Source organism: Leucoraja erinacea, chromosome 1, assembly GCF_028641065.1.
Source record: "Leucoraja erinacea ecotype New England chromosome 1, Leri_hhj_1, whole genome shotgun sequence".
Taxonomy (NCBI): Eukaryota; Metazoa; Chordata; class Chondrichthyes; order Rajiformes; family Rajidae; genus Leucoraja; species Leucoraja erinaceus.
In genome coordinates, this window is record NC_073377.1 from 150092406 (window position 1) to 150103799 (window position 11394).

At 42.8% G+C, this 11394-nt stretch overlaps 1 protein-coding gene across 2 annotated transcripts in view; it reads right to left on the reverse strand.

Annotated features, from left to right (window-relative positions):
• Positions 1-10611, reverse strand: part of LOC129703329 (cathepsin O-like) — a 31567-nt gene extending 20956 nt beyond the window's left edge. Inside the window, exons 1-3 of one of the 2 annotated variants that reach the window (XR_008724545.1) lie at positions 9825-10611; positions 1605-1722; positions 105-241 (exon numbers count right to left, since the gene is read on the reverse strand). Coding sequence is in view for 1 of the 2 variants with exons in the window: in XM_055645697.1 (XP_055501672.1) it covers positions 105-241; positions 1605-1722; positions 9825-10052 (483 nt within the window). In the remaining variant the exon portion in view is untranslated. The remainder of the gene's footprint in view (positions 1-104; positions 242-1604; positions 1723-9824) is intronic. The other variant, XM_055645697.1, reaches the window with a different exon arrangement.
• Between the last annotated feature and the right edge of the window lie 783 nt (positions 10612-11394).

Consider the following 11394-nt stretch of genomic DNA (forward strand, 5'->3'; position numbering starts at 1 on the left):
GATTCTTTTGTCTCCTTTGCGTGCAAAAAGAAAGAATTTCTCTGCACACAGATGCACATGAGTACCGTCATCATCATCATCATCATCATCAAAAAGAAACTTACCGTTTTCTGATTTCGTACAGGTGTAACGACCCCCTTGACCCTCCAGTCAAATTTTGCTGGCAATGCTGGTGTCTCGTTGTCTTCCGGAAATGACATGAAGTTCTGAAGCTGCGCAGGCCTTGAACCCAAATATGTCGCTGCAGATTTAATTGACAAAAAATGTGTTTCCTTCCCCCTTCATATTAGTTTTTATTGACATGTAATTTAAAAATCACACCACTTTAGTCCACATTTATTTCTAAAGAAATTCTCACCCAGAGAGTTGTGAATCTGTAGAGTTCTCTGTAACAGAAGGCAGTGGAGGCCAATTCACTGGATGTTTTCAAGAGAGATTTAGATATAGCTTTTAGGGCAAACGGAATCAGGTGATATGGGGAGAAGTCAAAAGCGTGGTACTGATTTTGGATGATCAGCCACCATGTTGAATGGAGATGCTGGCTCAAAGGGCCGAATGGCCTACTCCTGCACCTAATTTCTATGTTTCTAAACATAAGTAGTTCCAGTGACCAAACTTGCACAGATAATCATTATAGATATGTGGTTATGCATTCCTGTATTTTTATACACACACTGACATATTTAAATATTAAACACCTCAACATCTGTTATCAGACACTGCATAAGCATATTCACCATTTTTGTCAATATCACTTTTTAACTCATATATTGTGTACAGGTAGCCTATATTTTAATCACAATGTATTACTGACTAATAGACTGAATGCACACAAGAAATGATAGAATTAACATTTGGTTTTCTCTGTGAAACAAAGTAGAAACTAAAAATGGATGTGTTCTCAGTGGTCCAATGACAGAACAAATCAGTGCCATGATGTGTTCACCATTAAGGTGATGTGCTGTTTTTTAACATCAAGTTTCAGTCAGGGATGGTAAAGGGGCTGTCCCACTGTACGAACTAATTCAAGAGCAAATCAAACTCGTGGTAAGCATGTAGAATGTGCGTAGCGGGTACGTCGGAGCTCGGGACGTCTCTTAGCTGTTCGAAATAGCCGCTCGTAGGTAATCGGGGCTCTCGTGGACATTTTTCAACATGTTGAAAAAACTTCACGAGCTTACCGCGTCTCCCGAGTACCTGCCGTTAGCGTTACGAGCCGCTAAAAGACGTCCCGAGCTCCGACGTACCCACTATATACTTACCACGAGTTTGATTTTTTTTTTAAAACTCGGGAGAGCTCTTGGGTAAACTCGTATAGTGGGACAGGCCCTTTAGGGTGAACTTTCGTTATGGTCTTTAGACTGTTTACCCAGCAAGCTACTGGAACAATGAAACTTTAATACTATAATTAAGGCTGATTTGGATTATTTTGACCATGCTAATCCAAATACAACACATGTCCTGCCAATTTTCTATTTTTTTTAAACTTAACATGTCAATGTCAATTTAACTTTAATTATTTTAAACATAGCAAGAGTGGTACAAGCCTTATTAATAAGCATAATCACATTAAACAATTATTGAATATTAAAAAGCACTTTCACCTCTGAATACTGCAGGAGATACATCTGAAAACTGGTTAATTCCATAAACAGCAAAGTCACTTTCATTTGACAAGTTTGAAGAAATAAGATTCATGGTGTAATGTCTCTGCATGCTTTCCTGAAAAAGATTATTAAAGTGTCATCAATTAAACAATTTTAACATATAATTACTGCATATTAAAAATAGTCACATCTGCATTTATAAACAAATTATATTTGATATTTCATGTCATTGACCCTGTACAAGTGGCTGAACAAGAGCCATTTGCAATGTGTTCTTTAGTCTTTAACTGATCAAAGCATTATGTGGCAACATCAAGGAAGCTGTAACGTTGTAATGCAGAACCTATTTACAGGTCAGCTCTCTGTCAGACTTACCTCCCCCTCCATTTCTCCACAGAATCCCTCAGTCTGTGCAGTCCCATAGCATGATATTCTGCAAATCTCCAAGCTCTAAGGCTTGGAAATCTCCCGTAAGTGACCCCATTGAAAACGACTAAAAATTTGCTATTACAAGAATAATAAGTAGGGCCTTCTATTACATTCACTACACATAGTTTAAATACATTTAGAACAAGGATAGGCACAACGTGCTAGAGTAACTCAGCGGGACAGGCAGCATCTCTGGAGAGAAGGAATGGGCGACGTTTCGGGTCGAGGCCCTTCTTAATACATTTGTTTGTTTTTAAGGCTGTGCCAGTATCTTTGGTCTGAAGAAGGATCTCAACCCGTGTCTATCTTCAGTGTAAACCAGCATCTGCAGTTCCTTCCTACACCAGTATCTTTGTTTTTTAATAACTCATTTTAAACAAAGATTGTTTTAATAATCATTTTATTTTTAAAAGATCTCAGGAGTTTCTGAATATTTGTGGATTAGAAAGGAGGAACAGATCTTCAACAGCCTTCCGGCCTGGAGTTGAGCGCAGGCAGCCCCTTACAATGGGAGAGATGCTGTACTTCACCACACTCCATAGATCTAGACAATGCGCTGAGGGTTGGTCTCCAGCTAAAGACCACATTGGAAGGAACAGCACGGCTCAAGCTGGGCAAGTAATGACCTCAGAGTAGCGGAAGATCTGTCCCAAAATAAATCGCCTTTATGTTTTAGAAAGGATATGGATTAAAATATTTTGTGTCGGAAGGATCTGCAGATGCTGGTTTTACACTGAAGATAGATACAAAATGCTGGAGTAACTCAGGGGGTCAAGCAGCATCTCTGGAGAGAAGGAACGGGTCACATTTCAGGTCGAGACCCTTCTTCATCCTTCATTGACTTGATGGTAGGAAGCAGTGATGATAGAAGGTCATCATGGACTAGAGGCCTGTGACATGTGGTGTGCCATAGGGGTTGGGGTAGGGTCCACTGCTGTTTGTCATAGAGTCATTGATACAGTGTGGAAACAGGCCCTTTCCCGCCAACTTGCCCACACCGGCCAACATGTCCCAGCTACACTAGTCCCTCCTGCCTGTGTTTGGAAATATCCCTCAAAACTTGCCCTATCCATGTACCTGTCTAACTGTTTCTTAAACATTGGGATAGTCCTAGCCTCCACTCCTCCTCTGGCAGCCTGTTGCATACACCCACCACCCTTTGTATGAAAAAGTTACCTCTCAGATTCCTATTAAATCTTTTCCCCTTCACCTTGAACAAATGTCCTCTGGACCTCGACTCCCCTACTCTGGGCAAGAGATTCAGTGCATCTACCTGATCTATTCCTCTCATGATTTTATACACCTGCAACAATGATCAATAAACAATGAACAATAAAGATGATTATGATCGTCCACAACAATGACTTGGATGAGAATGTACAAGACAACATGGGGAGAAGGAATGGCTGAAGTTTTGAGTCAAAACCCTTCTTTTGCTTCAATACCAGCATGATTCTGTTTTAATTCTAATGGGTAAGTCTTTTTTAACTCATTTATAGAATTAATCACTTACACGTAATATATTTTATAAAATTTGCGAATTCCAAAGATATGCCCTTTTCCTGTTTGCACTCTCTGTATACAGTATGACTAAGCACAGCTACAATGCCATCTGTACATTTACTGATTATACCACTGTTGGCTGAATCATGAGTGGTGATGAGTCATCATGCAGATGAGAGATTGAGTGGTTCCGCAACAATAACCTCTCGTGCAGCGCTAACAAGGCCAAGGAACTGATCATAAACTTCAGATAGGGGAAGTTGGGAAACTAATTGGGGTGGCACGGTGGCGCAGCAGTAAAGCTACTGTCTTACAGCACCAGAGACCCGGGTTCGATCCTGACTACGGGTGCTTGTCTGTTTGAAGTTTGTACGTTCCACCGTGACTTACGTGGTTTTTCTCCGAGATCTTCGGTTTCCTCCCACACTCCAAAGACTTACAGGTTTGTTGGTAAATTGTCATGGTACAAATGTATAAAATGTAAAATAATCCCTAGTGTTAATGTGCGGAGTCAGTGGGCCGAAGGACCCGTTTCCGTGCCTTATCTCTAAACTAAACTACATGGATCGGTGGTGGAGAGTTAACAGCTTTAAATTCCTGGTCATCAACATCTCAGACTTAAACTAGAATGTTTTATTCTTAATGTTTTATGTTTTATTCTTAATGGTTTACTGTATGTCGTGTTGTTACTTGCGAGCAGAGCACCAAGGCAAATTCCTTGTATGTGAACATACTCCCGCCAATAAACTTGTTCATTCATTCATGATCTGTCTGGGGCCCAGCATATAAATACAGACACAAAGCCAGTGTCTCTACTTTCTTAGAAGTTTAAAGAGATTCAGTTTATAGAGATTTCTAAATACTCTACAAGCTTTTACAGATGTACTGCAGAAAGTATCCTGCCTGGTTGCATCATTGCCTGAAATGACAATTTCAACACACAGGAATATATGAGGCTGTAGAGAGTGATGGACCCAGCGCAGTCATCATGGACATCACCTTGCTATCCATCTAAAGCATGTACATGAGGCGCTGCCTTCAGGTGGCGGCATCTATCATCAAAGATCCCCACATTGCCCTTTTCTCACTTCTATCATCGGGCTGGATGGACAAACCACCAGGTTCACGAACAGCAACTTTGCTATAAATCTCAGAAGTTGAACACAAACCAGTTTATAGAGAGATTTCTAATATCTACAACTTTTTACAGATGTACTGCAGAAGTATTCCTGCCTGCATTTTGCATCATTGCCTGAAATACTCTACAATTTCAACTTTCACAGGAATACATGAGGCTGCAGAGAGTGATGGACCCAGCGCAGTCATCATGGACATCACCTTGCTATCCATCTAAAGCATGTACATGAGGCGCTGCCTTCAGGTGGCGGCATCTATCATCAAAGATCCCCACATTGCCCTTTTCTCACTTCTATCATCGGGCTGGACGGACAAACCACCAGGTTCACGAACAGCAATTTTGCTATGAATATCAGAATCTTGAACACAATCCTAACCCTACCTCCATAATGAACACCGCAGTCCATCTCTGGCACTACATTGGAATTTTTGTTTTTAATTATGTGTTTGCACTGTAAGGCAGCAACTTTACTGCCATGCCAACTTGCCCTCCAGTTTATGTGTCATTACAAATGATGTGTGATTTGTTTTTGTAAAATCCAAGTAATACCATACATCGTTTCAAAGAAGACAATGAGAAAAAGCTAGAACATATACTCAAGGTTGTTTGCACTGAAAGGGATCTAAGAGACCGTACTATTGAAAATATCCAATGCCCTGTACCAGCCAACCTTCAATTTCTGTTTTAATTCGGATCATGGTAATGTCCATGTACTTATAGTACTTGGACAACTGGTGTTGTCTGAGTCTATGCACATGTGATGCTGTTGTAAGCAAGATTCTTCATTGTACCAGTACTTCACCGCACTCAAGCATATGACAACAAACTTGAACATGTCAGACTTGATCATTGTATGCTGCTGTTTATCTGCACTCATGTTAAGCTCACATACAAGGAACAGAATGAACTCAAAATTCCATTTAAAACATTAGATATTAAAATTTTGTTGAAAATGTTACATGTTTTGTTATGAACGAGTTACAGGAATTAAGCAGCAAATTATCCAGTTGGTTAAATTTGATTAGGTACATTTGTGAGCTTTCAGCTAGCTGAAAATAGGTTTCATCATAAGCTTCACTACGCAATACACCTTCGGATCTGATATTGAAATTCCCGAAATGTGCAGAAAAGGAGGCAGAAATAAAAGGTAAAGTAGGTTATTTTAAAGCAAAATTGAAACAGATAAGAGCTTACCTAGTAGGTAATAGGAAAGGAAAAACATGAAAAGGTATCAAGTTTTAATAGTATTTTATTGAAAATTGAAATTTCAGTCAATGATTTCAGAATGATACAGAAAATATACAATAGGTGCAGGAGTACGCCATTCAGCCCATCGAGCCAGCACCGCCATTCAATGTGATCATGGCTGATCATAAAAGTCCTGACATTTCTTACAGTCTGCAAAGAAAGTCTGCAATTCCCCAGAATATTTCACTGAATACAGCAGTAACACTTAAATAATTACTCCAGACATTGGTTTCAAAAGTAAGTAACAATTAAAAATTGTAATTACATTCCATATTTCAAAATAATATTCAACAGATCATATTTGCAATAAACTTCTGTTATAAGTGCTACATAAATTTGTGTTATGTAAAGATAAGGCCATTGTAATCTTAATACATTTATCCAAGCACTATGACAACTTAGCTGTCATCAGAATGACTTAGAAAGACCATTCAATTGACAGAGATTACACAGTTTGAACTAATATATACAGCAGGACTATTACATTTTTAGGCTTGGGCTTTTAGGCTTCAGCAATAACGATGAGTCGGCCTATAGGGAGGAGGTCCAGCTCCTAGCAGCATGGTGCACTGACAACAACCTGGCCCTTAACTCCAAGAAGACCAAGGAGCTCATTGTAGTCTTCAGAAGGTCTGGGGGTGGCACACACACCCCCATCCACATCAACGGGATGGAGGTGGAACGTGTTTCCAGCTTCAGGTTCCTGGGGGTCAACATCTCTGATGACCTCTCTTGGACCCACAATACCTCAACTTTGGTCAAGAAGGCTCACCAGCGTCTCTTGTACCTGAGGGGACTAAAGAAGGTCCATCTGTCTCCTCAGATCCTGGTGAACTTCTACCGCTACACCATCGAGAGCATCCTTACCAACTGTATCACAGTATGGTATGGCAACTGCTCTGTCTCCGACCGGAAAGCACTGCAGAGGGTGGTGAAAACTGCCCAACGCATCACCGGTTCCTCGCTCCCCTCCATTGAGTCTGTCCAAAGCAAGCGATTTCTGTGAAGGGCGCGCAGTATCGCCAAGGACTGCTCTCACCCCAGCCACAGTCTGTTTACCCTCCTACCATCCGGGAGGCGCTACAGGTCTCTCCGTTGCCGGCCCAGCAGGTCCAGGAACAACTTCTTCCCTGCGACTGTTACATTACTTAACTCTGCACCTCGGTGACTGCCAGTCACCCCCCCCCCCCCCCCAGGACACTCCTTCCACCAGAAAAATTGCACTTTTACGACTGTATGTACGTAAATATATTTATTGCACATATTCTATGTTCGCTCTTCTGGGGAGATGCTAACTGCATTTTGTTGTCTCTGTACTGTACACTGCACAATGACAATAAAGTTTGAATCTGAATCTGAATCTGAATTTGTTTGCACAAAATGTTTGCATGAGAAATATCATTATGAGAATTTGATGGCACCAAAGTAGAGATGGTCAAAAGCTTCAAGTACCTACTAATAAATATCACCAGCAATTTATCCTGGACCAATCACATCAAAACTATGGCCAAGAAAGCACACCAATACCTCTACTACCTTAGAAGGCTTAGGAGGTTCGGCATGTCCCCAACAACCCTCACCATATTCCACAGATACGCCCTAGAAAGCATCTTATTGGGATGAATCTCAGCCTAGTTTGATAACAGCTCCATCCAAGACTGCAAGAAATTGCAGAGAGTTGTGGGTGCAGCCCAGACCATCACAAACTAATCTCCCTTCCACTGACTCCACCTATGCCACACTGACTCAGTACGGCCACCAGCATAATCAAGGACCAGTCTCACTCCTTCTTCTCCCTTCTCCCATTAGGCAGGAGATACAGAAAAAAAACACATAATTCCAGATTCGGAATGTTTCTTCCCAGCTGTTATAAGACATCTAAACAGTCCTCTCCTCAGTTAGATTGCCATCCTGACTTTGCATCTACCTTGTTGGAGATCTTTGAACTATCTTTATCGGACTTCAGTGTTACATCTTATGGGCCTGTCCCACTTAGCCGATTTTTTCGGCCACAGTCACAGTCGTAGCAGGTCCCCGAATAAACGGTGACTGGACCCCCCCCATGACAATGTCTACGACAATGCCTACAACAACCTACCACCTAGTCGACGTCAAGCTACGGCAAGCTACTGACAACCTGCGACCCATTAGGACATCCACCTACAACCACACCTACGGCAACCCGTGACAAGCTACGACAGGGTACGACCGTCGGCGACAACTGAAGACAATTCAGTCGCCGGTTGACGTAGGTAGTTGCCAATGGAATTCACCAAAGTCAGCACTAGCGACAACCTACGTCATCGTGGCTACAATCTACAACAGCACCTACGTCAGGAGAAGTCAAGCTACGCTAATTGTTGTCAAGCCAACTGTCGCCGACTGGCGGTGAAAAGTTTTGAACATTTCAAAAACATTTCAAAATCCAGCGGCGACCAGAAAAACCATACGATTCTTTGGGCAACTGAGGAGGCTGTAGTGTGGATGTAAGAGCAGATTACGTGCTCTGGCTATCCTGTATCATGTGACTCAATTTCTGCCACCTTAAAGTCTTTGCACCATCTGCCAAGAATGAGTCAGGACTGTGGCGGAATAATTTTCACTTGCCTAGATGGGTGCAGCTTTAAAAACAGTTAAGAGCTAAGAATTATCCTGGGCAAAGCAGGCACTCGACCCATCAAATCCGCACCGAACATTGATCACCCATTCACACTAGTTCTATGTTATCCCACTTTCGCATCCACTCCCTCCTACACACTTGAGGCAATTTACAGAAGCCAACTAACCTACATGTCTCTGGGATGTGGAAGGAAACTGGAGCACCCGGAGAAAATCCGTGTGGTCACAGGGAGAATGTGCAAACTCTACGCAAACAGCACCCAAAGTCAGGATCGAACCTGGGTTTCTTGCACTGTGAGTGAGGCAGCAGCTCCACCATTGTGCCCCCATTTATTTTCTTCACAACAGGCACCAACGTTGCCACCTGTAAATAGCACTGCAGTTTCTAGCCTATGCAACACTGTGGAATGAATCTGTGGAATTCATTGCCACAGACGACTGTGGAGGCCAAGTTAATAGATATTTTTGAAGTTGGAGATTGACAGGTTCTTGATTAGTACAGATGTCAGGGGTTATGGGAGAAGGCAGGAGAATGGGGCTGAGAGGGAAAGATAGATCAGTCATGATTGAATGGCGGTGTTGACTTTGAGGGCCAAATGGCCTAATTCTGCTCCAAAGCCTATGGACATAAACTTCTGTAGGGCCACCAGAATCTAAAACCTCTACCACCAAAAGGAACAGGACAATAGGAAACTAGAGGCATGAAAAGGTCCCAAACAAAGTTGAGATGGTTCCGATGGCTAAAGAACCCACAATGGTTCATTGTGGAGTTGCGAATTGTCAAGTCAAGTCAAGTCAAGTTTATTTGTCACATGCACATACGAGATGTGCAGTGAAATGAAAGTGGCAATGCTCGCGGACTGTGAAGCCAGAGAAAGGAATATAGGCGGAAGGGGAAGGGAGAAATAGATGCAAATCCAGGTGGGGGAGGAGGAGTGGGTAGTTTAGAGATACAGCAGTGAAACAGGCCCTTCGGCCCACCAAGTCCATGCCAACCATCGATCACCCATTCACACTAGTTATGTTATCCCACTTATATTCAACAAATGTTGTCAGATCCGTAATATCTCAATCAGACTTGTTCATTAGCTGCCAGAGGCGACTTCTTGCAACCTCCTCCCCTCCAGTGTAACAACTCCCCAATTTGCATTGTAATATTCCTGGAATGAAAAGCAAATATAACAGACTGAAGAATAAGCAGCACATTCCTATTTCCTGGCACTGATCTTGGGCGACGGACACTTGTGCGCTCCCAGAAAGATGCAAGAACCCGATTGTACCTGGAACACTCGGTACTTCTCGACGAACTGGGGACCGTCTGCCGCGTAGCCCCGGTTGTATTTTGCAACGAACTGTTGGAAGAGCTTTTCGTGAGCGGAGACGGCTTTTTGGTGCTCGTTTCCCAGCTGTTGGGGCTGCCCCCGGGCACCGCAGCGTCCGTGGTGAAGGAGTTGGTCAGCGGAGAGGCACAGGAGCAGGAACACCCTGAATATGAACACCCTGGACATTTCTGCTGGACCCAGGGAGGCCTCTTGTGTGGCCGCGCCGGCACCCTGTTGGCGATTGCTTCCGCCCCGAACACTAGCTGCAAACCAAAGATCCTATGCAAACCTCCCCAACATCCGCTCCTTTCACTTTCATTTCACCAGACTTCCCCTTGAGGAGCCCAAGGCACTCACCCAGTGTTTAAAACGGATCTAACATTTCTCCCAATTTGCATTGCTTTTGGGTAATGCCTGAACCTTCAGACAACAAATTTAGTACTAATCTTGAGACAACGACCAATAAAAGACTGTGACACAGTTCCGGCTGCTGTGCAGAATAGAATCATGTATGTTCATAACTAGATTACATCTTGAGATGTAAGATCCTGGGGCTCAAGGTCCATAGGAGACTGCTAATGCTGGAATCTGCATAAACACGCATCAGGAACAAGGTGCTGGTGCAGCAGACAGACAGACACAAAGTGGGTCAGAGGGTCAGGCAGCAGCTCTGGAGAAGAGGTGACATTTCTGGTCAGAACCCTTCTTCAGACTGAAAGATAGATAAGGCCAGAACAAAAACAGGGCCAGCGACAGATGACCCCAGGAAGGGTGGAATCCATAATGGCCCATTGTTACCTCAGGAAAGGTGGAAAGAAACATAGACCATGCCTTTGCGTGTTGAATTGCAACGTGACATGCTGAGTTCTCACAGCAGTTTATTTTTGCAAGGTGAATACAAAAGTATGAATATTATGCTGGACTTGTTTAGGCCACATATGGAGTAGCATCTAATTCTGCACTGCACTTCCCCAGCCGAGTATAAGTACTTTGACTCTGACATCGGGAGGGGAATGGGAAGTGCAGGGGAGAGATAAGTCTTTGCCTTCCATCACAGCGAGGAGGAGATGCGCTGTGATGGATGTTTGTGTAAATTGTGTTGTGTCTTGGTTCTTTCTTGTGTGTATGACTGCAGAAACAACATGTCATTTGAATCTCAATGGGGTTCAAATGATAAATGTATTGTATTGTATTGAATATAAAAGTCTGAAAATGACATAGAAAAGATAGATTTTTAGGGTTGCTGTCAGGTATATGGGATTTAAAACCCTGGTTTAAACTGTTGAATCAAAGGTTGCACTGCTTTGAGTAATACAGGTTAGAAAGAGATTTGCCTGAGGTGAACAAATCAGGACTGGTTTAAATACATAGAGGTCAACTTTCCATTAACAGATGGTTCACATGCCCACAGACCCAATGTTTTGGAGAAAGGATACAAAGAAAGTAATGCCCCTGTCCTACTTAGGAAACCTGAACGGAAACCTCTGGAGACTTTGCGCCCCACCCAAGGTTTCCTTGTTCCCGGAGG